At 40.0% G+C, this 27,082-nt stretch overlaps 1 protein-coding gene and 1 long non-coding RNA gene across 2 annotated transcripts; one reads left to right on the top strand and one right to left on the bottom strand.

Annotated features, from left to right (window-relative positions):
- Positions 1–305: 305 nt before the first annotated feature.
- SDE2 (spliceosome associated SDE2) lies at positions 306–10,451 on the bottom strand. The gene is made up of 7 exons (XM_085311553.1): positions 10,294–10,451; positions 9,498–9,615; positions 7,210–7,321; positions 6,505–6,674; positions 5,637–5,748; positions 4,600–5,002; positions 306–1,648 (listed from the first exon to the last, which is right to left on the bottom strand). Exons 1-7 carry the CDS (start codon positions 10,399–10,401, stop codon positions 1,433–1,435), a joined length of 1,239 nt encoding a protein of 412 aa, XP_085167679.1. The 5' UTR covers positions 10,402–10,451; the 3' UTR covers positions 306–1,432.
- Positions 10,452–10,505: 54 nt separating this feature from the next.
- LOC146601135 (uncharacterized) lies at positions 10,506–27,082 on the top strand. The gene is made up of 3 exons (XR_014896582.1): positions 10,506–10,812; positions 21,412–21,481; positions 26,286–27,082. It is a non-coding gene; the product is annotated as an uncharacterized LOC146601135 (long non-coding RNA).

Below are 27,082 nucleotides of genomic sequence, written 5' to 3'. Positions count from 1 at the left end.
TGGAAATACAGAACTGTCAGATTAATCAGCATTTTGGAGCAGTTGCATGAACAGAATTGTTTTAACAGCTTGCCTATAGTATTTGTCAAGAACAAATCCTTGAGCTTTAAAGTTAACATGCTCCCTCAACGCAAAACTAACTTCCAAGCATAAACAAATCCTAATTGAAAAGAAAGGCTACACTAAGATGACAAAACTGAATCACTGCCGACTGAAATACTAGATATAAATCATTCCTGTTAGAAACACTAAATACTATGCAAGTGAAGTGATGCCCTGACACGCAAAGACATTTCCTTTCAGTATTGCAATCCCAAAAGCTTTACTTTTTAAGACACATTTTACTACAAATTGCTGGTAGGATGTCAGGACAGGACAGAAGTAATTTTTAATTTTTCAAGTGTTTATCCAAGAAAATTAGATAAGCAGATCACATAACACTCTTCAGTACATGGTGGTAAAATCTGAAATCTGAGATATTGAGTTAAACATTATTAAAAAGCCTCTTAAGACAGGTGGAGGCTGCATGCAGAGTCATGAGAGTGTGCTACCCTTCCAGCACAGCCCTTATCACCTTACAGGATAACTCTGGGACAACACTGGGACAACATGGGACAACACTGGCACTGAGGCTACAGATGCTGTGCCAGGCCAAAGCATCACCAGAGCAGATATTCAAGTCTTTGGGAGACTATTCCATTGCTTTTACCATTGTTAAAAAACAAAACAAACAAACAAAAAAACAATAAACTTCCCTTGACCCCTTCAGATGATCATTCTACATCTTACTAACTTCAGTAACTAATTGAAATTATTTTTTTCTAATCTTATAACTTTAGTTAACTTTCAGTTTCTTAAGGACATGACTTTCTTCCCTCAGGTACTTTTCAAGAGCAAATTAAGCAAATTCCTTTAATTAACTTCCTATAAAAGAAATACACCAATTAATAATTGTCCTACTGGTGTCTGACATCTTGCAAAATTCATAAAACAGTGCATTTATTTACACTAACCTTGTTCATATAAAGATGTTTTCTTTGTGTTCAATGTTTGTCATTTGACAGTTTCAACTGTGCTAACTGCAATACGCATTAAAGGATATTCAATATAAAGCTAAGAAAGAACTGCTATTTTTCTTAAAGTAGGTGATGACAGTGTCATACATTGATTTTCCATTTACAGAGTTTGTTCTACTTCTTACATTAAGACTTGTTATAACCATTTGTAGAGCGTATCAAAAGATAATGGCTTCACTCCTGTAATACCGAACACATAATTATCTAACAACTTACTCTGTTTTACATTAATCAAAATCCATTAAGAATAGAAACCAGAAACTATCTAGAGATGCTGAAGAATTCTAGGTAGCAGTACAGAATGACAGTGGAATAAAGAAAATCTGAAAGCACCCAAGAAACAGTAATTTTAAATTTCACTTTTTTTTCCCTTTAGAGGGCTTTGCAAATAAGGCAGGATCAATCTGGTCTCTAGATAGACCTCTCACTGAAAAAAGTCTTGCTGCTCTTTCCTGTAAAGTGCCTCCACATTTTAGTCCTAAAGCCATTAGTTTCAACTTCAGTTTATCTAATCCCAGCACTTCCATTTCAGCAGCAGAGTTGAATGCCAGTAGATTTATCGGTTCCACCTCCTGCAAAGAGAAAAACATCCCATAACTACTATTACTTTGTTTTCTTCCTGAAAACACGGGCAGAGGATAAGGAAACAAAGCATAGACAATACTCTTCATTTTACAGTAGCCCTTTGAATAGGATCATCTCAAAGTCCTAACTACTTTGGGTGATATAGCCAAGCAATTTCACCATATATATTATGTTGGGTAGTCTCCTGGTTAAGGGTACCTATAGTATCGTTGGCAGTGTTACACATCATGTAGCAAATTGAAGCTAGCTCAAGCACTGCTAGCAGCCTAAACATAAAACATGCAAATCTTCACAGAGGTAAGACACCCAAGAGCTAAGTGAATGCTTAGATGTGCTTGACTCCTGGTGTTCAGCTGTGCTGCTACAATTCTGCTCCTCACAGCACCTGTGCTAGATAGTTAAAAGCTCAGTTTAACAAGACTAGACAAGCTGCAGATATCCTCAGGCCTGCAATGTACACTGCTTCCAAGAGAGATGCCCTGGTCATTTTAAATGATATGAACACAGCTGAATTTTCAAAATTGTCCCACCAGAATTAACACATTCTACTTTCAGTACATGAATGAGAAAAGAGTGAGATAAAAGATGTTAAGTGTCAGTATTTGAATCCTTTTCCTCTGAAGGCAAAATAGTCAATACAATTTTTTTACCTAGAGAAGTTCAGTACTCCCAAGAAAACAGAATTAAAACAGAAAAGCTACCATCTCATCTAGCAGTTCAGTAGCTTAAGCTTGGTTCCCAGGGGCATGATAGAGCTATTGGCCCCTTTTTAGCCAGATACAGGCTATAATCACATATACTCGAGCTGTAGTAGGAAAGAGGATGAACAGTTATCATTTCTAATGGTATCTAATCTTGGTCTTTGCTCAAAGCTGAGTCAACTAGAGCAGGCTGCTCAGGACCTTCTATAGTCCTTGTCTGTGTTCCTTCAAGGACATTTCAGAACAGTGGAGTTTAGTAACACCCACTAAAAAGAATACAAATCTAGGCCCACTCATTGGATACATATTATTCCTATGATAAGTATCATGCTTAAGTTATCCAAGGGACTTTAGAGCAAGTAATACAGGCAGTGGGAACGAGACAACTCAGTTATAAGCTCAGCAAAAACAATTAGCACTAACGAATTAGAACCTTTGTCCTGCTAAACATAAAAAAAAAAAAAAAAAAAAAAAAAAGACTGGTTACCTCATTATTCTAGCCCTACTTTTACAAAATCCATCAAGGACTATTATAAAAAATATTTCCACCTGCAATAGCAATCTGCCACAGCACTGGTGGAGTTTCCTGTTCTAAGAATAGACAGTCTGGCAAATACTGAGCAAAAGGTAAACACTGGAGAATGGTAAACATCCAGTTTATAATGTGCTAGCTCCAACAGTACAGTAGATGGGAAAGTTCTAACTTCTCAGATTACATCCTCGATCCCCCTTCCACCCTCCCACCCCTTTTAGCTATACTAAATTTTCCTTTCACTTATCTGAATTCAGTCACTGGCACTGGCAACTGATAGAGACTTTCTGCTCAGGTTGAACAGAGGCAGAAAATCCAAACACCTCTCTAGTCTGAAAACAAAGACATGCTTTGTTTTATTGAGAGAATGAGCCCAGATTCTTTATATCCCCAAAATTTAAGTTGTAATATGCAGAAGAGGGCAATTAAGCAGAAGTATTAGCAACTTCTACTGTTAAATATTAGCTAGGTTTTCACCAGTTCAGTGGGAAAGGCTGCATTCTCTGTTGGCTGGAAGATTCAAAGCCTCTTTAACAACAAAACAATCCCAGTCATCCAGCTATCAGTCACCAAAGAAACAACCTTGTGGTCAGTACTGCTCATGATATAGCTGAGAGCTCTCAGCTATGGGCCCAGCTGGGCAGCAGAAACCATGGTATTTGAACAGCAGAGAGGTACTTTCATCACTGACATAACAGATCATGCATTTTAAATCTACTCCATCATTCTTTGCAAACTTAGTAGTAGTCTTTTACTTATATTAACCTTGCCCCTTTTTTAGTGAAGGGGCTGCTGCTTTCAGACTTTCAATGCTCAAATAAGAACTGAAGTTCGAGCCAGGTAAGTATGGCTCTCTATGAACAAGATTCAATTACTTTATACATACAAAGAACTAAGACTGATCACTTGATTAGTTTAGCAGGCTTCTACTTGGAACAACTTCTATTTCAACAATATGGCAGATGATAAACATTAAGGTCAAATTACGTTTTAAGTGAGTTTAGTAAAGTTAGACAGTGCTTGGTAAAGTCCCCAAAAGAAGTCTTTCATACTACAGAAGTTCTTTTTTTTTTTTAAAAAAAAAAAAGGAGACACCTTTCCCCCAAAACAGACAATTTTGGGCCCAGAGTGTGTCTATCTATGCAAAGGAGGATAAAAAAGTGGGGAGAAGGGACACCAAACATCTCAGGAAAGGCAGCACTAGATGGCCAGAAACAACTACACCTCAGCAGAAACTCTAGACTACTAAAATCTTAATCCATGTTATAAAGTTCTCCCTTGAACCCTGCTACTTAGAATCACTCAGGACTCTGCTACTACACTGTATTCTACTACACTGTAATTCACCTATCTCCATGAGGAATTAATAGCAGCAGCAAAGACACTGTCAACTGAGGGCCTTCTTCGGCTGCAGTTTCCATTAACTAGTATATTTCCCCCCCACCTTTTCTTTTTTAAGTAGAGCCAATGCATCTTCAGTTAAGCTATTTCCCCTTTTTAACCCTGGGATTTTATCAGCTCTGAATCATACTCTGGAGATTCTATTAACTGCTTAGGAAGACAATGACTACTTCAGGCACTTCTATCTCATGCATTAAAGTCAGATGACACAAATCCACTCCTCTTTTGTGGGGACAGAAAAAGTGACTGAATACAAGTAATTGAAGAGAAAGGCATAGCATATTTTGTACTGCTTTATGCTTACCGTGCTCTGCAACTGGTTTGTTTCCTGTGCCTTAGAAGAAATGTTTTCTTGCTTCCCTTCTTCCAGGGCTTTGGTAACTTCATTCTTTTCCTGGACATCTTCCTTCAGTGTCTTTGCCATTTCACTGTTCTCATCACTTGGAATTTCAGTTTGCACCTCTGTGAGTGTCTCCCCTTGCAGATTTCTTCCAGTACCTTCCAGATGCTCCAGTGGTTTTGCAGCACTGGTAGCTGAACTATGCTCTACTGAATCCACAGAACTACTGCAACACTCATTTGAATTTTCAGCATTTTCATTATACCTGCTGCTTGATGGACAACTTCCTCCAGATGCATGAGCAGAATCTTCACTGTCATCATCACTTTCTGAACTGTCAGGATCATCCAATCCTTCCAGTCCCAGCCTGGTGCAAACAACACGTTACAAATACTCACTCATTCTCACTTTTTAAAAAAATGTCACTTCTCTCTTTCCAAATGTTGCTTCAGAGAGATGACCTGGCCTACCTACCAATTATTTAGGACAAATTACATTCTAAATGGAAGAGCTGCTACTATTGAACAGGATCTAACATCCTCAAAAAACTGGTATCTTTTCCACAGCTTCCCAGTATAGAAGTGTGCAATACCTACTGCTACTCCAGACACTACTGGAATCATTAAGACTTTTCTTTTGCATTACGTTAGGTAAAAAAGGACAGGAAAAATAAATCATTTCATATGCACTTTTAAAAAAAATAATTGTAAATTCAATCAGTCCGTTAATGAAAGGACAACCGAAACCAACAGCATATAACCACATTAGAAGACACAGGGTGCCCATTTTTTGTAAATTTGTTTTCTTTGCTCCAGCTGAGACAGAAGCAGACAAAAGCAGCAACATTTATTTTAATTCCAATTCCATTTAGTTCCAATTTAATCAGTTTAATTTACTTACTGCTATTTAAGTTTGCATCTCTGATAAAGATATTGACTCCTTACTTATACGTATCTAACTTTTACCTCCTGCTCAACGCCTTATGAAGTCACAGTGCTTACCAAAAACATTTTCTTTTTCCAGATTTTGCTCCATTATTTTCAGATTCATTTGGACGTTTCCGACTATCGCTGGTTCCCGGTGACACTACTTTGCTGGAAGTGGCCTGCAATCCTTCAAAACAAAGTTAACACGTGGTTTATATTTGTTTTAAATTCTACTTATTTTTTAATTTCATATGTAATTTAAAACAATAACTGAGAAAAAAAATCACCATTAGTGCATGTTAATAGAAGCTCAAATGTTCAAATTAAGCTCAGTAGCAGCAAAAGCCTTCTTATACTGCTTTACTAAAGCATAGAGTCAATCTTAAAATTTCATCTTAAAATTTAATGCTGAAACTGAACTCTCAGATCCTACATCCCATTCAGCCTAAAGTTTCATTATCAAGCTGGCAGCAAGGGAACAATCAGGGGCTAAAAGAAAAATAACTACAAAGATCAGTATATGAAACAAGACCTTTTCTATTTATATTCAACTTCTAGTTGTTATGTAAGATCTTACACGTTGTATTTTTCCTGAAAATGATGGCATAAATTTTATTGCTGAACTAGCATCACTACTTCCACAGAATTTTGCATTTAATGTGAGACACTGTATCACAGTACAACGAAGCATCACTTCCATGTGTTATGCTGTTTGATGCAATTTAACAACAGCAGTAGTAAAGAGAAGAAACGCATTCCAACAAGTTTTATTGGAATTTAAAATTGAAACTGTGGCTGTCAGAAAAATATATACACACACACACACACACACACATATATATATATATATTTAAACTTTCATACTTTAATGAGACTAAGGGTTTCTTAGTTTCCTTTATTTTTTTGATGGAGAGAAAAAATAAATGAAGGTAAACTTCACTACCTTTAAGGACTGAATCTTCTAGCCGTTCAGCCATCTCATGACACTGCTGCTGATAGTCCGGATTTGTGAAAAAGTGCTTTGGCTCTGCCAGTTTCCGCTGCAGCCTTTCCAAGCGCCTCTGTTCTTTTTCTGCTTCCCTTTCTGCTTGCTGCTTCACCCATTCAGCCATCCTGCAAAAAGACAGATCCATGAAAATAAGTGGGTTTCCAACATTTAACTTAATACTAATTTGTCGCTTTGCAATTATTCAATGCTTCCACCACCTGCTAAGATAGAAGAGAATGGTAATAGAAGAAGGAAAAAAATCCCACAGGATTTATTTCACGAATATACAGATTCTACTGCAGAGAGTAAAGTTTATTTTGCAAGTCAAAAACAGCAGTTAGGTCACATTTTCCCAGTATCATGGTCTTGTAGCTTTAGTTAGAAGAATTTTATGACTTTCAGATGAGAAATCTAAGAGGTGCAGAGCACTCTGCCAGAGGCAGGCTGCAATACAATCACATCTATGTTGTAATAGAGGACAATTATAATAAAACAAGCAGAAGAACTCTTAACTTTCAGTCTATCCATATTTAAGATTATACTAAATGAACCAAAAAGTGAAATGAATAATAAAATTTCATTGCTACAAGAGTTTTCTATTCGACCTCTTTTGTTCATATGGTCAGTTATTTTATGACAGTTTCTAAGAAAGTGCCTCACGCTTTTTCATGATTGACATCTCGAAGTCTCCTTCCACTGAGATCTCGGCAAGCCTCTCTATTTGTTGTCTTTTCAATCTGAGCACCAAGTGCCCGCAGCATAGATCCAAAACCTGACAAGAGAGTAATCAAGAATTAGCTAAACAGAAACAAATGGAGAAATCTAGAAGGTAAACACCACCATAATCTTTCGAAGTAGCATTTAGGATTCTGACAATCAGTCACAATGAATTATTACACAAGAAAAAAAAAATCACAGAGGAAAAATATAGTCAATCCAACATTCTCCTACAGCACAACTGAAATCAGAGGTAAATTGAAAGTTACATGTTAGAACTGTGTTGTTGGGCAAATGCTGAAACACCAAATGGAAAAAGGCATTCAACATTTACCTGTCATTTCATTTTTGCACTCTTGATACCATGTCAAATATCAGCTTATCAAGTTACCAGAACCTGTGATGAGGTTCTGACATGAGAGGCTATTCCTGGAGTCCCCCAGCACAATAATTTGCCATCTGGTTCCTCTCAAGGTAGCATTTTTGGTCACTCACAACTTAGCCAGGATATGCCTCATCCTTAGGCCCCTTTGATCTTGAAACTTAAAACTGAAATCCCCTTTTAACCTCAAAAAAATTTTTTTTCCCCTCAGGACATAGTCTTAGTTGCTTCATCAAGATGCTCACGATGTACAACATTATTCTGGAGAGGCTCCAAAACTAGATCTGCATACACTCCTCAGCATGTAGTTACTCAGAAGCAAGACTCAATTTCTGTCACTCAATCCCACTGCATACTCTCTAAWTTAAAGACACTTGCTTAACTACCTCAAAGAGACACCACGTGGATTAATACTGACATAACCCTTAAAGCAATATGAAAATGCCACATACTGTTATTTAACTAGAAGCTGAACAGATCTGTACTATTGGCTTAAAGAGCCCCCAAAGTAGCTTTATGGAGTATTACAAATATTTACCAATCCAGTCTATTGTATCATAAAGCAGAAAAAGAACCTTGGTCAGCTAATAAAACCAATCATTGCCACAGGCAAGCAAAATTTCTGTAGCTCATTGAACATGCCATTGAAAATTACATTCTGTAGAATAAGAGGACCTAGCTGCTACAGCTAACCAAGAATGCTCCCCAAAAAATCAGCAATGCTTTCAGTCACGGGTGCTGAATTAAGCCTGATCACAAAATGCTCAGTTCTCTTGTAAGCCTGCATGATGTATAATCCTTTGAGATCATGAAGTCAGTTTCTGTATTTCTGACTTGTTTTCATTTCCCTGGTTTTATCAGGCTTTAAAGTTAAAAAATCAAAACAATAAGAAAATTTAAGAAAACAGATAGTATCATTAAAGTGCCACTTTTAACCAACTCCAATGGCATGTCAGTATCACTGAATCTTGGGTCACTCCAGGATAACTGAAGCTGACATAATGTGAGAAGAAGCATACCAGATGCTCTGCTTTTAGGGCATTTAAATTCAAAAACCATAGCAACAATATTTATTTTTAATTCTATCTAAAACTACGAAAAAGGCAAAGCAAACTGAGCTGAATTTCAAAGCAAAGCTGTATGATTATTCAGCATTTTAGCTCAATAGCTGGAAAATTCCGAGAACTGGATTTAAAAAGCAAAGATTCATTGATGCCAATTACATGCAACTACTCTGCTAAACCTGCTTCACCCATCATGTTCCATTTTACAGAATGTCTATACTGCTGGTGGCTGCACACTTTGGTACCAATATACAGCTTCTGTAACACAGCTAAAATATTGTGACAATACAAGGGGTCCATTTTTGATACATCTTTAGTTCTTAGAATACTGACTTCCTGACATTTAAATAGTTTTTCAAATAAGAGGTTTTCATGACAAAATAAATTAGGTCATATAACTTATCCAAATCACAGGCTATTTGTACCTGGAATATTTGTGACTAGAATGAAATTTAGGAACTTAAGGGATCAGATGCTTTTATACATGGAATGGGTACTCTGAAGTCACTTTGGTACACATTAGAGACCTCTACTAGCAAAGCTAAGCTGAGCAGGGATGTGAAGAAGAGTTGTGTGAGCAATAGCTGTTAGCTGAACTGCAGACTCCTTGCTGAAGTCTCAGCTTTACAGGTAGACTGTGGTTTTTAACTTACAAACTTTTATTCCAGTCATGCACATTTACATGAGACCTGCTAACATACTGATACTGCTACCACCCATATAGCTTAAAGTATACTTTCTTTAAACCAGGACTTCGATCAATAGGAAGCAGTAAAGCAACAAACCTCCTTTTCCACCACAAAGTCTTGGTTCCAGGCTATAAACAGCTCCATTCTGCAGTGCATCTTCACCATTAACCAGTCGCCCATTACATTTCACATACAAACTTTCTTCAGGAATATTCTAAAAACAATAAAATCTAGTCATATAATTGACTGAAAATGAAATATGCTGACAAAATAATCAGAGATTTTGTTTTTCCTTCTAAAGGAACAAAAGAGAAACAAAACCGAAAAGATCTTAAAGCATAAACATTCTTTATGCCATTGTGTTTTAATTCCTGTTTACCAAAGAGCTTAAATACATTTTAAATGAACTTTCAAATTTCCAGATAACACAGTTTCCTGATGCAAGTTTACACTGAATATTTAATGTAAACCACGCTAAACACATCGTTAAAAAAAAAAAAAAAAAGAAAGAAAAAAAGAAAGAAAACGGACTGAAAGGCGTTTAGGCTGGTATTTTTCACTACTACAGTACTCCCTCCACCCGCTGTGAAAATCTCCCGCTCTGCTGCATTAAAGCAAGGAAAAGYAGCACGCCGCAGCTTGCCACAGGCGGCAGCCAGTTGCTCTACCTAGCGCCGCAGAGACACCAGCGACTCGGGCCTCCCGAGCCGCGGGGAGGACGGAGAGCGCACAGGAAGCCGCAGCAAGCTGTCAGCCCCGCGGCAGCGGCCCCCCGCCCCTCACCGCCGCCGCCGGCCTGAGGAGCCGCGGCGCTCCGCCGAGGCGGGGGCAAGCAGCCGCCGCCACCGGCTCAACGTCCCGTGTCCCCCCCGCCGCGCCGCCGCCAACTCACCAGGGCCCGAGCGCGGGCGCGGAGGAGGCTGCGCACGGAGCCGCCGCCGAAGGGCAGCGGCAGCGGCCGCGCGCGCGGCGCCAGCGGGTCCCGCACCAGCAGCGCCATAACCCCGCCAGCCGCCAACGGCCGCGGCGCGTCCGCTCGTGACGTCGCCAACGGCCGCGCGGTGAGGTGACGCGGAAGGGCGGGGGGAGGGGCGGGCTGTGGGGCCGGTAACGGGCGGCCGGTAACGGGCGGCGCGCGGCGCCGGGGCGGCTGTGGCGGCGGCTGTGGTGGCGATGGCGGCGCGCGGGCTCCCGGGGCTCCCCGTAGGGGCTCTGCCGCCGGCCGCTCTCGGTTCCCTCGGCCCCTGCTGAGCCTTGCGTTAGTAGCGCTTCAGAGCGGCGGCCTAGGGTTTGGGCTTCCCGTTTTGAAGCACTGGAAGCTCAAAGCTGACGCAAGGCGATCTGCGTTTCTTCTGTTTTAAGCTTCTGACGTTTCAGTCCGTTTAGGGGCTCAGTAGTCATTTTTACACAGGTAAGGTCATACTGAGCGTTCAGGTTTTTCTACTGTTAGGTCTTGGTTGTGAAGATGTCCACTGGGGTCTAGCTAAAATTCAGGAATCCGCATCTGCCATGAGATGGATGAAACATGGTATCCTGGTACTGGTGATGTGGTAAGTGAGGGAAATGTAAGGGAAACATGCAGCTGTTAATTGCCCAGCYAGCTATGGTGCAAGTTTCATATAAAAACTTCCAGAACAAGGGAGCCTGTGCCTCTGACTTCCTGTCCGGCTTAATCCTGCATGCACTTAGCATAGCCTGGGGGGAGGCAGCTTGATTCAGGAGCATAGTTACACAGAATATTTTTAAATTTGGGATAAAAGATGGGCTGGAGCAGAAGGCCACACTCAGCTCTTCATGACATAGTAATTAGCTGTAAGTGGGAGATTCAAGGAATAGTTACAAGGAAGGGTACACCTCTTGCGCTGCAGGGAAGGACCCAAACAAGGGTATGATGGTGATCCAGACAGTGTAACGACTGCATTCTTCTGGGGTTTCCAGTCTTCTTCACATCTTCAGTGACCATCTAACTAGAGGATGCTTGGAGGTAGGGTGCTACCAACTCGCTCGTGTTGGGACTGTTCCAAGCACTGGTGAACAGATGGTTTGGCATGGCAACCTCCCTACTGTCGTCACCATTAGGACAGAGTTAATCTCACTCTTTCCTTTTAAAAGTCATTATGCATTTTGTAAAGCAGAGCCTCACACATTCTGGTAGAGGACAGCACCTTTGCAAACGTGAATGCACCCTGAAGAGCTAGAGCTTTTCTTTAGATAAAAACATGCATAAATTTGGCCTGAGACCAAAATGACTGAAATTGGATTGTGGGTAAAATATTTACAAATAAAAGATGGCCTATACATAATTGGGATTATGATTGCTCAAGGAAGTCACAGTAAAGCCTAAATCCAAGTTTGAAAAATCAGATGTGTATTTGTGATTTGAGCCCTTTATACTTGCTTTTTGCTAACACTGACACTGAAGTTACGAGCTGAACACAACCTATAACTAGACAGAGTCAGCTAAGGGAAAATTTTCAGTGTAATATACCCTTCAGATAATTTCCAGATAATGGGATTACCTGTTAATGACTTTCTGTTAATGAGCAAAACTAAAGGGATATTCACTGTTGGGTGACAACAGCAGCTCATGGGTAAAGCACATTGCTTTACTGTGYTCATACCTGTCCCCTACACATGGGTCCCATGCAAGAGGAAGGGTGAAGCATTTCTGCTGTGTGGGCACATGGGGCAGTTGAGCCCCCCAGGCAGGCAGCCCCAGCAGCAGGGGTGGATGAGGTGGGGCCAGCTGGGGGGGGGGCGACTCCACTCGATTGGGTTTGGCCAGGCCCTTCTGTGGCAGATGGGCACCCAGGGCCTGGGGTGGGGGCGACTCGCTGGTGGTATAATCTGCCACCTCTGTCCCCTGAAATGGGCACACCTCAGGTCTTGGGATGGGGAGGGGAAGGTCTCTGCATGGGGGAGCACCCAGGCCCTAAATACCCTGAAGGGAGATAGGTCTAGAGAACAGCCTGTGACTAACTTCAGGCCGTGAGTATCGACACTGCTTTAAAGGAGCAAAGTGGGATTTGTGGCTGAAGTTCTGTGCTATGGCCGGCCCGCTATTTTTACTAGCATGACAGCAAGCAGAGCTTGGCAGGCCTGTGTGAACACAGGCCAAGCGGATATGTAGCTCTTGACCCAAACAGTCTAAGTAAGATATGCTAAAAAAGGAGAAAGCTGGGAAGCAGGGAGGCGGAGAGGTGACATGACTTCCAACTGGGGACTTTACACACAAATGTAAACAAATTAGTTATTAATTTAGGGGATCTCCCTACACATTTTTCCTGACCAACTAACAAATCAAACTACACTCACCCTTGCTTATTATATTAGTTCTAGCTAAAATATTTTTACAAAATGCTTTATTCCAGTCTAGACAATCCCTTACTGTTTTTGTTCCTGTAACAAGTTGATATTTCTGAGTTAAGTGTCATGTTGCTATGGTGCAACCATTCAAACCTGATGTCTGTGTAGCCTGGAAGGGCTGTGGTTATTTTGTGCTGGATCAGACCCAAATTCAGGCTACAYTATATCTGAAGGCACATGGTAGTACTTGTTTCATTTATAATCCCATGCTTTATCTTTGGAGTGGCAGTTTATGCTGAGTTCCCCTGGATTTGGGATATTCTTGTTCATACGTAGTACTAGATTTAAATGTAATTGCCAATGTATGAGCTATTCACATAAATATATATGTATATTTATATATATACACATGAATATTTTCTTAGATCTGAGGGATTTCAGTTACATTCCAAGGGCATGATTCATTTCCTTCTCTGAAACTCCAGCTATTGGCATTGAGGGTGGGGAGCTTGCCAGTACAGGCTGGAGAATAGGCGGAGTTGTCCAGGAAGGAATTGGGCCACAGGACTGTCCAGTAGATGTGCTGAATCACTGTACCTCAAAGATCATTTAATCCCCTTCTTTTCTGAATGTTTCAAACTACTCATATCTGTCTAGACTGATGAATTCCAGGTCCTAGTGAGCTCTGACTGAATTATAATTCCCTGCAAGGAGTACCTTAGCTAACACAACTGCCATCACAAGCAGAAGAGGACCAAAACAAAGGGCCCACTGTACCCAGCGAGGAGGTCTCGTCAATGAACCCTGCCTACAACTGTCGTTCAGAGCTCTGACCTCTGAATTCTGCCTACATATAGATGCTGTAACTCTGATACACCAGYGAACATTAGATCTGACAATAATAGAGTCATACAGATACAAACTTTCAAATACATGAAAGAAAGATCAGGCCCTTTATACATTGCCACCATACAAGTGTTTTTTGTCTATTAACACCAGATAGTCTCTCCAGCTCTGGGTGGCTGTATCTGGGTGACCTGCACAGACCCTTGCACATAGTAAGGATGCAAGCAGGTGATAYCTGAACGGTAGAGGAGTAGTAGTTCTCTGTCAGCTTGGTCATGAAGCAGTGCTGGATATATGGCCGACATGATTTATGCAAGGCCGTTTAGCTAGGGCCACATTAAAGCTAGTGGGAGAGCTAAGCGAGTGTTTCTGTGTTTCTTGTTTTTGATCGTACTTCTATTCCGAGAACGAATCAAAAGCCTATTGCCCTTGCCTCCCCCCACCACAAAAAGGTCTAAATAAGTCAAAAAGGCTGTTACTGTAATTTCCATTTTGAAATGTATTTTATTGGAAATTTTATTCTCTTGATAAAACAATGATCACTCTCTGATTCTACAGTGGTATTTTACACTTAATTAATAAATCCTGCTCACCACTTTTCATTTAGGAAAGATTTTACAGACATAATTAATTAAACCTGACAGTATCCTTATGGGATAAGTAAATATTCCAACTTTTTAAATAGTAAAATTCAGACAAACTGCTTATCTACTTTCTCAAGTCAGTGGAAAGACCAGGATTATAATTTAAAACTTTTTTCTATCTTGATGTGTACTTAAGAGATGAGACTATCTTATTTATTATCTTATTTTCTTATTTCATTTTGATACCCATACTTGTGATGTACAAGTTATTGGATGTGGGTCTGTGGCCTGTAATATGCAATGTGTTAGAGAAGACTGTTTTCTGCTTAAAATTTGTTACTCCATTTAACGTGAAATGTTAATATCTGTCTGGAGCCATCAGCTGTGTGATCGATGCTTGTGTCATTCGTTMATTCATCCTTACTATTTTGTCTAGTATTTTCCATTTTAATAGTAGTAATAGTATTTTATGATGCTTAGTAAGGGTCACATTATGCAAGGCTTCTGTCCAGAAAGAAAGTGCAAGACACTCACTAGCTTTTGACTTGTAATCTACACACAGAAAATGCCTGTGGGAGGGAAGAACATAAAAAAGTTGTTTGCAAGGTACCCAAATTAATGAAGGATGGATTAAAAGATGCTCTGATAAAAAATCTGTTTGTTTCTCCCTTCTAAAAATGTTCCTAGACATAATAAGGAAAAAGGATATCATTTAAAATAGGAAATAGATGTGTGTTCTTTTTACAATATTCTAAATGTGCAGAGGTGTTAACAAAGGTAAATTTTGCCAGCTGAAGTAATTTCAAGAATTTGAAAACTTACCTTTTAAGAAGGAATTTTCTATCTGCTAGACAGTCAGCCAAGTACGACAGTATATATGGAGACTGGCTCAGCTGAATATCCTAATATATTTTCTTCTACATTTTAGTAGTACCCCAAAGATACCATTGTAGATGGTATATTTGCAAGCTTATATCTGTTACACACTTTCATATTACTGCATGGAACATCAGGATAGCATGAAAAGAAACTTTTGTATGTGTGCGCTGAGGACAATAACTAAGATGCTGTATGACCTGAGGAAACATTTTTCTCTTCAGATAATATGACATCATACTATTTGACAAAAATGTAATTAACTGTAATGAATCTAAGTTGATATTTGCAAGTGCAGCTTCCTGCCAGTGATCATCTGCTGCAGTTCCTATGTCATCAGCCCAATGGGTACAGACAATGTGTTATTATACCTGATACTGGGTTAGGAACACTTGGTGGGGAGACACAAATATTACATTACCTTTGTATTAATGCAGTAACTACTGTTAATCTACTCAGTACTTCACAGTGAATGCCTAGATATCCGTCTTTTAACAAATCTGTGGTGAACAACTATAGATTATTGTTCTTATAGACTACAGTAGGTAATAATGCAGGTATTTTCACATGATCTAGGTTTTAAAATAACTGTAAAACTTTGTTCTACTCTCGTATTCTGTCTTTTTGTGTGTGATGTCTTCGTCTCCATCCTATCAAAGGATGTGTAAATTTTAAGCTCTTTCATGGAAGGAACATCTACTGCTCTCTATATGTATGTATTGAACCTGAGCAACTGAGGTGCCTTTGGTTTGGCCATAGATATCATCACCATCAGCATTGCTAGTATTGTTAATAATAACTAAATTTGGCAGCATTATTTTGAGATGGATTGGTTAATTAGACACCTAAGTAATATTCCAAAAGTTAATACTTCTCTGCCAGTCAGATTCTAGAACTTCTTTATGTTTCCTCTTGTATGCTAGTTTTCTTAGTGCTTAGATTTGGTTTCTTCTAATTAATTTAAACTGAGTACAACTGGAGAGAAGTGAACGGATTAGTTGTAGTATACAGTATGTTTTATATAAAAATGATATCAAAAGTCTCTACCTTTTTACTTTTCTTCTCCTTATAATGAAGCTCACTGCTTTTAATTATAGCCTGCAGAGACACTGTGCTGAATTACTTAATCTCTGTGTAAGGACTGCATTCTTGTTTCTTAGTTTGCATCTGAGCATTTGGCAACACTGCAAAAATCCAAAGCTAAGGGTGAACATATGGTACAAGATGTATACCATGTACAATGTATTTCTATTATTTCTCTGATAATGCCTTAAAATTTTTAAGAAATAGGAGAAAATGAACATTGCATGCCCTTGCAGTGTGAGATTTTTATCCAGTCATGACACAGTTTGCAATAATTGGAAGCTCCYGGAGTGAAACAGATTATACTGTTCTTGAGGTATCAGCCAAAGGAAAGAAAAAAGATCAGATATCCTCACTGTTTTTCAGCTGAGATGAAAGTTGATTTGGAAATGTTCCTTACTAAAACTGAAGTTGCTGAAGTTGCTTTTCCAGTAGTTGGGAGGAGCTCCCAAATTACAGTGCCCCACCCATATCTGCCTGCTTTTGGTTTACCTGGGGAGATACTACAAGGAAACTAAGGCAGAAAAGAACAGCAACAAAAGGAAGGGAGAGCACAGAAGGCAGGCCTGAAAAGACAAGTTTAAAGCAGAGTTCCTCTGGCAGGTACACCCTTATTTGAGTGTTACTAGTCAGAGCATCATGGCACATTCTAGGTGTTTGTAAATCCTGTTTAAAGCAGACCATATCACTGATTGGTCCAGCCCTTGATAAAATGTTATGAGTTAGATCCTCAGCTGCCCTAYATTGTCAAAGCTCCATTGACTTAAGGAAGAAAAATCGAAGTTAAGGATCCAGTCTATAGAATAGAGAGGTCTCATTCTTTGAATGCTGAATTTAGTATGGCTTCCTTTCAACTGGATCATCCTAAGCTCCATTTATRTTTAGACAACATTCTTGAAACAGTAACATTGATTTCCTTGTTTAGATAGTATTCTTCTAKCTTAAAAGGGAGGTGCAAATGAATAACAATGGATGCATTTTTTTTGTTTCTTAATGAAACAAAAAATTTTGGAGGAAAATGCTTGTTTTTCCTTGTTTGTTTYTGCATGTTAAACTGAAATGTGGAGAAGACTGACCTGATGATATTATAGGCATGAGGARCTTCTTGTTGGCTTTATTCTGGTATAGTTTGCCTTTTTGTTTATAAAACATCTTTTTGCACTATGCATTTGAACTTAAATTGTTAGTGTGGTGTTTAAGGAATGTCACTGGTGTGTTCTGGACTCTAGTGTTTCTTCTAATCCTTTCCAAAAGAGAGGTAATAATGTGTCATCTATGAAGAATTTGTAATATAGCATCATGCCCCTTGAGGGTCTTTCTTAAGTCATATATATTTSAGGCCTGGAAAAATCATGTCCTCACATGGTTATATTTGAGTATTAGCAACATGGCAGTAATACAGCTGCACTTCTGTTCCTTCCTGCTCCTGTCTGACTTGGGCTGTGGCCTAGAAGTGATGTTGGTATCAGAATATGTTAGAACTGCTAGGTTCACAAAGCAAGGCTATGAAGACATTTTGCTAGTATGTAAAAGTCACTAATGAAAAATCTTGTTGATACTGGTCATTTTTTCCCTGTTGATGTTCTTGTGTAGGAAGAAGTTACAGGAACAGTTTTTCAGGAGAAGCCTTCATGCCCTTGGACCCATGCGTCAGGTCTGCAGAAGTGGGCATTGCAACAGAAGTCTGTTCACTGCACAGCTGTACAGGCACCTCTTTTGTCTGTAAAGACTTTACAAGTGATCTTGTGCGTCTCATAGCCAAGAATCCTAAATATTGCGGATGAGGGGTGGCTGACCTTCCTGGTCCTGTGAGCCATTTACCAAAATCCAGCATTGCCAAGCAGCTAGCTCCTACTTCAGCGAACCGCGGGAGCAGGGTGCTGTGTGGTGTTTGCAGGGGGAAGTGACAGTGGCTCCCAGGAATGCTAGCTGTCCATTGTGGGTGAGGGCTAGGCTGAAGGGTGTAACTTAAAGATACAACAGTGTATGTAATGTCAAAGTCAGTAGCATCTGCTGAATTACCCCCTTCTTGCAGTGAGGATTTATCACAAGTAAGCACAGCCCCTCTGTTGGATGTGGGGGACAGTGCCAGCATGGGAACTGTGCTTGAGAACCACCTAGCTCAAGGAAATAAKCAGGCAACCTCTCCTTGTAGTCTTTTGTTACTAAGATTTCTAATGGTGCTTCTTCTCTGCCTCTGTCTTCAGACCTCTGCTCCATGTRCAGCAGGTGCAGTCCACGGTAAATCCAGTTGATGTTCTCCACTCTAGTTGCCTAGATTGTGGCATGTATTTTAACAAATTGCTCGTATGTGTTTAATATTGCCAGGACTTAATGTGCCAAAATTGGAACCAGTCCCCACAGAACGTAAGATTTGCCAAAATCGTGCAATGTCAACACATGGTAAATATTTGCATTCTCATTTACCTTCTGCTGCTTGTTGTTTCGAGCTATTAGGGGATCAAATTTGTCTCTGCAAGCACAACTACCTGACATTTTCCTTTGAATTCAAAAATAAAAGAGGAAATTCTGGTGTTACCGCCTGTTTGCAGGGATTTGGGGCTTTTAAGAAAACTCCCCAAACCCATGGCAAAACTTAAGAGGGAGTGTTGTCAGCAACTGGCTAAGATGCACCAAGTCATGTAGGAAATCACATGCCTGACAAATTGTGTTTGTGCACAAAAGAACACTGGACTGCTTTAAAGCAGCTGTACCCTTTAAAGTAGCTTTGCTGTACCCCCAAAGAGAGCAAAGCTTGGCAGGTACAGTTCGATCAAAAAGAACTACATATTGCCACATCATTCCTTTGCACCCTTTTTTCCGTCTCACATCTCCATCAGAAGAGATGTGTGGTCAGAGCCTGTCTAAGAGCCAGGAACGGCTAATTCTACTTCTAACGCTGACTTCTTCGTGACATGAAAAATGGTATTTGGGCATTTTAAAGGCGTTTTTTTAAAGCAGCCTCTAATTTGCGGTACCTGAATTTGGGTATGCAATTAAAGGTATGCTAGGCGTAATTTTCAGAATACCTGCAAGTTCTTGTATTTTCAGCTGGGGATGTGGATACTCAGCAATGTGTGATCAGGGCAAGTTAGTTATGCCTCAGAAGGCTTGAAATTGAATAATATGAGATAAGTCTCTAAGCCTTAGTAAGTTCTGATTGTATGTGTATGTATGTCCATGTAGGAGAGCATGAGCAGCACTAATATGAAGGTTGATATTGAGAAGCCTCRTGAGATAGGTATTTGAGAAGAGGAGGAGGAATGAAGAAAAATGAACCAAAAATGTGGCAYAGTAGTGTGCAATCTACAATGCGTGTGATTTACAAAGAATGTTAGGAAAATAGGAAGCTTTTACTTCTATTAAAAAAAAAAAAATCCATAGTCTCATCAGACTGAAAATAACYTAATTAAGCATTCTTTGCTCTCCTTTTAAAATATACTGTCTACAACTCCATCTTCTCTTTCCCTTTTCTACTGTCTCTTTGGAGACTACTTTTCCTGAAAGTAGATTCAGAGATTTGGGAGTACTTTGTACTTTTTAAAAGAGAGATTGGATCTGGCAGAACACCTCACAACTGTATTAGGGTCAGACTTCAGAATAATATGATTTTGYTTCTGAGAACCTACCTTAGCTGACTTTCAGAAATTAGGCTTGTGAAGCATYGATGCTGTTTCAAGACAATCTCACTCTTGTGCATTTGCAGTGAAGAAGCAGACCTATTTTGAAAATAACAAGTCTACAGAATATTGCTGTTCCAAATAAATTATGATGTTGGAGATCATACCTGATTATTGTGGTCTGATGTTTGTTGTTTGAGCCTGAGCTTTGTGGTCTCTGCTGTTTGCACTGTACTACAATATGGCTGAGTTTCACTCCGTGACTGCTATCCCCAGGGCCTTCATGAAGAAAAGATTCATATCTCACGAGATAATCCCACTGAGCAAAGAAATGAAATAAATAATGCGACTCTCTTAGTTCTCTCAAATACAGTGGCTCTTAGAAAGAGCCTTTCAAGGCAGTGTCAACATGGGCTAGGTACAGCATCAGTGCAAAAGAAGACATCCTTTACAAGAACAGCTCTGCGAAATGAGGCCGATACGAGCCTAACGGGTAGAAAACAGTGAGCCCTTTTTTCTTCTTCCCTAATGCAAGCCTACAGGGGTTTATTTGCCGGTGCGTATGAATCTTGGGGCAAATCAGCTTGCTGAAATTCTGCTAGAACTTGAGCTCAGAATAAATCATTGTAGTGGTAGAGATCATGTTTGAGAACCAATTAGAGTTTGTCCTGGTTGTTTCTGCTTGGCAGCTTTAGTGAATCTATCACCACAGAGGTACGAGGAAATAAAAGAATTTGCAGTAGTCTCTATTAGGATGACGCCCATGGGCTAGGTCCTTCCACAGGACAATACAGTGTTTCAGAAAGATAGAAAAGGTTGTTATGATAACTTAGTCATGTGGAAGGACCAGGAGAGCTAAGATGAGTTTAATAATTTTGTGGTGCTGTAACTTTAGGAAGCAATGTTTGCCAGAATAATTGCTCTTCCCTATATTGCAGAAAACCTTGCAAAAGCCCACTTTAAATGTGTTTAACAGTGCAAACTAACTCAAGARGGAGGGCAAATTTACAAGTCTTACAGAGAATAGCCCCCTTTTTACTTGTCCATCAGTCCTTTCACGCAGAGTCCTAGATGTATTTCTGTAAATAAAGTTAACAGCATATCTCCAAAATACATTATGATAGGTAAAATGAGTTAAAGATTAAGTGGCTGTTTGGGCCAGTGGAAGTCAGTGTTAACTCCAGTTAGTTTCCTAAGTATTTGATCATATTGTGTCTAAAAATCACAGATACTCTTTGCTATATCACATAATTTCTAGTCTTTGGCCAGACTGTACAATAACTTCACAGTTATCTGTTGTGCACTGTTCTGTATCCCTTCCTAGGACTCCAGTTCTATTTCAGTTAACCCTTTAGTGCATTGTGAACTGATACTATATGATTAAGAAAAATAGCATATGCAGTGCTGAGAGAAGGAAGAAGAAAAGATTTAAGCTAGAGAAGTCGGGAAGAAGSAGAAGTTCTTTTCACAAGGCTATATAAATATTAGTGCTATTTTTATTTGTATTATTGTTCTTTATCTTACCATACATTGAAACAAGTGAGAATATAATTATGCAAGAGTAAGCATGTGAGTGATACAAAATGAAAACAATATATAAAATGAAGTACAGTTCTTTAAAAAGTTAATCAGGTTTCTGCTTAAGATTTTTRTAGTGTGAATGTAATAGGAATACTACTGCTTTGGTGTTTACAGCTGCTTCTTGGTCCAAATCCTTCTTCCACCTCAAGATAATGAACCGTTGTGTACAAGCCCTTCAAAGCTGGTGAGTAAAAATGGAGACAGTTATAGTTACTATTCATCTTATATACCTGGAACTCTGTTGTTACCTATATATCAGGCAATTAAAGATCATTTTTAACCTCTGGTCTTTAAAAGGGAATGGACTTGATTTTTAAGGTATTAAAATATTAAGCATATTTAAAAGGATATTACAAATAAATWGGTAAACAAGATAGGAATAGGAATGTATTTTAGAGATATTGCTATTAGGTGGTCTTACAGTGTTTTTCTGTGATGCTTTTTCCTCCATAGGAAACTCAYTAGACCACAGAAAAGAAAGAATTAATGCTGTTTTGTGTAATGTTATTTACTCTTTCATGTTCTGTAGGACCTCATTAGAAGGATGAGAGCTGATTTGCAGCAGCACATGTATGTTAATAATAGGCAATACAAATGAGATTATAATAAGCGAATCCTGGATGAGGAAATTAGAGGCGGGAATCTGTATATAGAAGTAGGCCTATACTCAATGAAACAAAGCACTTGGTAAGTCTTTGCAAGAGATGGACCCCAAGGGTGGAGGCTGAGTCATACTCATCAAACCTCCTAAAAATTAGTGATAATCCAGAAAGAGAAATGAAATCCAGGAGTCCTAAATCTTATTTTCTGTGATATCTCAGCTCTCTTAGGACTTTGTCCTCAAAATTCCTTTTGGAAGAAACATTTTACCCTCAATCTCAATGAAATAGGATAAAAAAAAAAAGTTGAAAAAAATCTGACTTGCAATTTTGGATTGTAAAACATTAGACAAATACAGTTCATCTCCAAAAATAGAGATGCACGTTTCTTCTGCACATTTATAACGTGAAAAGAAATCATAAGACTGAACATTCTGCATTTTAAAGTAGCTGTCTCTTTTAAGCTTTCCTAAAGAAACCAAGTCCAAGGAAATCTTAATATGGTACATACATTCATTTGTTATTATTTATATAGCAGGACTTCCCTCAATGTTCGGTCTTCAGAAAGACACTTTTAACGTGTGTAAATTTAAGTGCATTTATCTTCCATTAAAGTCAGTGGAGTTCAAGTAGGTACTTAAAAGTGTAGGTGTGTTCTTTAAACAGCAGGGCTGAAATGTCTAATGTTAATGTGAAGGACTTTGCCTTTCACTGTTCTCTAAAATATGTGATTCAAAGACCCCATGAAAATAGAAAAAATAGAGAAAAAAGGCAGTGTATTCTACTGTTATGCAACTTCTTATCTGTATTTCCAGTAGGTGCAAATTAGATAAGTATACTATACACCTGATATCTTTGGCCTGTGTATTTTTTATATCTGTATTGACGGAGAGTAGAAGTAGTACAAATTAGAGATATGTGCACTGTCTAGTGTGATAGGCAATCCAATTTACCAAAGAACTTCGCATTATTGCTGTTATTACAGTGCTATATCACCTGTAGTTTTAAAATTTCAAAACATAAGTAATAAAAGAAATCTGTTTACACAGAGACAAAATTATTGTTAATTATTTTGAAATTTTAAATTTTTGCTTTCTTTCATAAGTGCTGATGATTTCTACGCTAAGTAACCTCCTAGTAAAAACACTGGACATAGTGTATTTATATCTTTTATATAGATGATTATTTAGGAAAATAATTTAACCATCTATCAAAATGTGCTGTTAATACAAAGTTAAGTTTACAAATGTTTTCATTGTGCCAAAATATGTGGTAGGAGGAAGATACAATTCAAAAAGCTTTCTAGGGTTTTGTACATATATTTTACTTAGACTTCTAGGACAAGTCAGAGTTGTGTAGCTGCCACAGCCAGAAACTGGATTGGAGGCAAGCCAGGACTGGAGCAGAGATGAAGGAACAGGAGACTGGAGTTTAAAGATGGAGATTAGAATTGGCCAGRAATAGCTATCAAATTTGGGAGCTGCGAAAGGAAACAGGAAACACAGCAGGTATGGGGAGAGACAGGCACTGAATGAAAAACTAGGCGAAGATGGGAATGATGTGGCATGAAGATCAGTAGGATAGAAGGAATGGATAGAGACAAGGTGAGAAAAAAAAATGAAACCAAGCAAATACGTTAAATTAAGGAAGGTATTTAGGGAATATGAAATCATAAGATGGCCAGCAAGCTAAGAGCTGAGACAGGGAATAGGAGTAAGGATGCACAATGCGGGTACAAAGTGTGAGAGGTTTGAAGAGCAAGAGGAAAGAGATGGATATGAAGGAGAATGGGAAGGGAGAATTGCGTGTGGGAGATGTGTGGAAATCGGAGTTGGGCTGGTCTTTGGCATAAAATTAATAGCAACCCTGACTTCCGCTGGGTAATGGGAGGGGAATTTTCTCTCTTTTTTGAGTTGCAACTAGACTAAGTGGGTTAGATTTTTAGTTTGTACTATTGGGAAGGAGGGAACAGGGAAGAAAATTTTTTTCTTTAGTCAGAGAATAAGTTGTTTGGTGATATACCAAATTGTGAATGCCTCTTGTGGTGGGAAATATTTTTCACRTGTTTCTGAAAGATATCTGCAGTGTTACTCGTTAACGATCATACTCTGGATTCAGTTGTTCTCCTTCAGCCAGATAACTTCAAGGCACACTTCCTCTTCCACTCTGCCGTGTTTTGTTTTGGGGGTTGTAATCTGTGCTGTTGCAAAGGAAAGCAGCTGCTGCAGGTGTTTGTAGATCCTCACAGTCTTTGCTGTTGCTGGCGTTGATCTGTAAGCTGCTTTGCCAATGGGAGCCAAAACCTTATATTGGAGTTCGAAGCTGACTTGGAGCTATTTGAAGGACTTGAGCTTGAAGCTTTTGCTGAAAGTATTGCTAGTATTGCTGAAAGTATTGTGTGGCTTTCAGATGCAGTTGGGAAAGAATCTTTTCAGCTTGCTACAATGAGTTACAATTGTTCCAGCTTCATGTGACAAATACATGTCTTACCATGTCCAAAGGCTCCTCAGCAAGATGAGAAGGTTTCTCAACAAGTTAATAGTGAAAGATGTATTCTGGAAAATTTGTGCTGCTTGGACAGCCAAAATTAATATGGGCTCTGAAAGGGTGCCCTTCTTTGCTGGATGGGGGCTKTGCAGTTTCTGTGGAAGGTGCAAAAGCATCAGACCACTCTTGATTTGACACTTCCTGTTTTCTATCCAGTATCACTTTAGTCTTCTTTGGCTCCAATCTGAACCAGCTATTTCCCATCCTCATCTAATTTCTTGAAGCAATCTGGACGTGCTAGCAGTGGCAGTGGTTACGTTAGTTGAGGATGAGATGCTGTAGTTGTCCTTGGTGTGTTACTATCAGTGAAAGCCATGGAATCTCATTGGGTTAGACTTCTTTGTGGTCTCTCAACAGACYCTGTGGTTTCTGTGGATAAAGGCCTTCAGAAGGGAGGAGCACATGCCTATCACTGGTCCCTGCAAGTGAAGTGTTTGGAGTCATYGTGGTGTTGGGTCATCTGTTTTTGCCGTGTCACATTGGCACAAAAATAGAAGTTCATGGTCCAACATGATAAAGTTTAAGGGGCTGACCAAGTGTCGGAGTGTTCCTGTCTCCGTAGCCCTGAAAAACCTGCTTTTTAATGGCATTAATCAGAAAAGATGAAATGAGAAGGCAAAAGTTGATGGAAATTTTAGAATAGTTTTTCCTTTTGACTACTTAAGTGGGATTTTCACTGGCTTCAGTGCACGTGATTAACCGTTAGGACACTTTAGTCCTGGCTGCACTATTTTTTAAAAGGTTTTAATTCAGCAGGAGCTCTTAGCAGCCCAGGAGGGAGCAGCTGTTGCGTCCTTGAGGAAAGAAAGACTCGCTTGATCTGCTCTTTCCGCCTTGCTCCGCTCGGCTTGCAGGAGATCCTGCCGCCCGCTTTCTCCACAGAGGTGTTTGTTTTGGGCGCGGGAGAGGGCGGAGGCGCCCCGCGCGGCGCGGCCTCCCCCGTGACGTCACGGAATTCCGCGGCACGGCCGCCAATGGCGCGGCTCGGGGCGGGGCCGGCGGCCGCGGGCCGCGCGCCAGCGGCTCGTGCGGCGGCCGCGCGCCGCTCGTAGCGTCGCTAACGCGCGTTAACGCTGCGCTGCAGCGGCGGGCGCAGGGCGGCGTCGCCGCTGCCCGCTGCACAGCGCTGCCCGCTGCACAGCCCTGCGAGGAGGGGTCAGCCTCGCCGGCCGCCCTGCCAGCAGGCGCCTCCGTGAAGGCAGCGGGCGCGGCGGCTCGTGAGGGTGGTAGGGCCAGGTCCGGACTAGAAGGGGACTTGCGGAGTAATCAGAACTGCGTATGGCAGCGTAGTTGCTTCCCTTTCACATTTCAGTGTTTTTAGAATTAAAGGCTATAGTAATCATTTTAAATTGAGCAGTTTCTTTTAGAATTAAAGCTTATAGTAATCATCTGTAAATTGGGTAGTTTCTTGCAGCTGGTGACTAATGTTACTGGCTTTTAGCTTTTACCACTGCTCATTAACATCTGTGTGTTACATTAGGAATGAATGTTGGTTTTGGTGCCTGTTTTTCAGAGTTTGCAGGACATTTGCAAATATTCTATTTTATAATATTACACACCTTTGAGTTCTCTCTCTGGCTGTCCACTAAAGAGTTCTCTCATAAAATAGTACCAATAGATCAATTAATCCTCTAATTCTTCTGTAAATATAACTAAAATTTGTTTTTAGTTTGTATCTTTTTTCCCTGCCTGTCACCTCTTTACACTCACCCTAAGGTCGGAGGGTATGTCTGCRCTCACCAGTAGTGGTTATTTGTGGCCTATTGTTTATTTGAGTACCAAAGCAGTATAACTATTTTTTTTTATTATTATACCAATGTAATACTGTCTTTTCCTCAGCAGGTTTGAAGTGACTTGCTCTGCTTGCATGGCCAAACTACTTCTAACACTTAAGTTACCTTGGATGTCTCTGCACAGAACTGTGTTGCATCATCACCTATAATAAAGATTTTGCAAATCAAATACAGCTCCTACTTAGGCCTGAACAACATAGACAAGATGGTGGCCCCAGTCTGTGTGAGTACAGAATTTGACTCTGTAGTTGAAATGCGGTTAACAAAATTGCAAGTGACTGGTTAAATCAAAGTACAAGTTGCTTTCCCATAGGGCATTTTGTTTCTGACATTAACAGAAAATAAAGTAGGAGTGAATTTTCTTGTGAAACAGCATGGCAGCTGATATAAGTGAATGGGATCTGTTGGAGATGAGTTTTGAATTTGCAGTCACTTTTCTAATAACTGTGTTTCAAACTGGAAACAGTTTGACAGTACTGTTATGGTGAATGAGAGCCCTCTTACTTCCCAGACCTCAGGTTTTCTTTATTACCCCCTAAGCATGGAGTTTGTTTCTGAGTTAGCCGTGACTCCAGCAGTCCCCTCCTGATGCCGTGTGCTCAGCTGTGATTTTGCAGAACRGAGATGACATTTTCCAGGCAGATCCTTGCTAGGTTAGCTCTGACCGGCCTGTTTACACTGAGAAACCGTGTGCTGCTTCTACTGAAAAGTGCTGGTGGGGCATACTGTTGAGGAGCCAGACCTGGCCCACCTCGGCAGCTGGGCTGTGGAAAATCCCTCGCCCCTGCTTCCCGCGCTGCTGCTTGTTTTGTTAGGGTCCGCGCTGTGCTTTTAACCTGCGWGGCG

This window comes from Rhea americana, unplaced genomic scaffold (genome assembly GCF_003343005.1).
Source record: "Rhea americana isolate MKP2758 unplaced genomic scaffold, rheAme1 scaffold_109, whole genome shotgun sequence".
Taxonomy (NCBI): domain Eukaryota; kingdom Metazoa; phylum Chordata; class Aves; order Rheiformes; family Rheidae; genus Rhea; species Rhea americana.
The sequence above is the reverse complement of the archived record's forward strand: the minus strand, read 5'-3'. Positions and strand labels throughout refer to the sequence as shown.

Bases quoted from the DNA above. Each gene is read 5' to 3' on its own strand.
- SDE2 (XM_085311553.1), bottom strand. From the start codon at position 10,401: ATGGCGCTGCTGGTGCGGGACCCGCTGGCGCCGCGCGCGCGGCCGCTG. The intron at 9,616-10,293 runs GTGAGTTGGCGG...TATTGTTTTTAG, and splicing joins GCGCCCGCGCTCGGGCCCTG to AATATTCCTGAAGAAAGTTT. The intron at 7,322-9,497 runs GTTTGTTGCTTT...CTCTCTTGTCAG, and splicing joins ACTTTGTGGTGGAAAAGGAG to GTTTTGGATCTATGCTGCGG.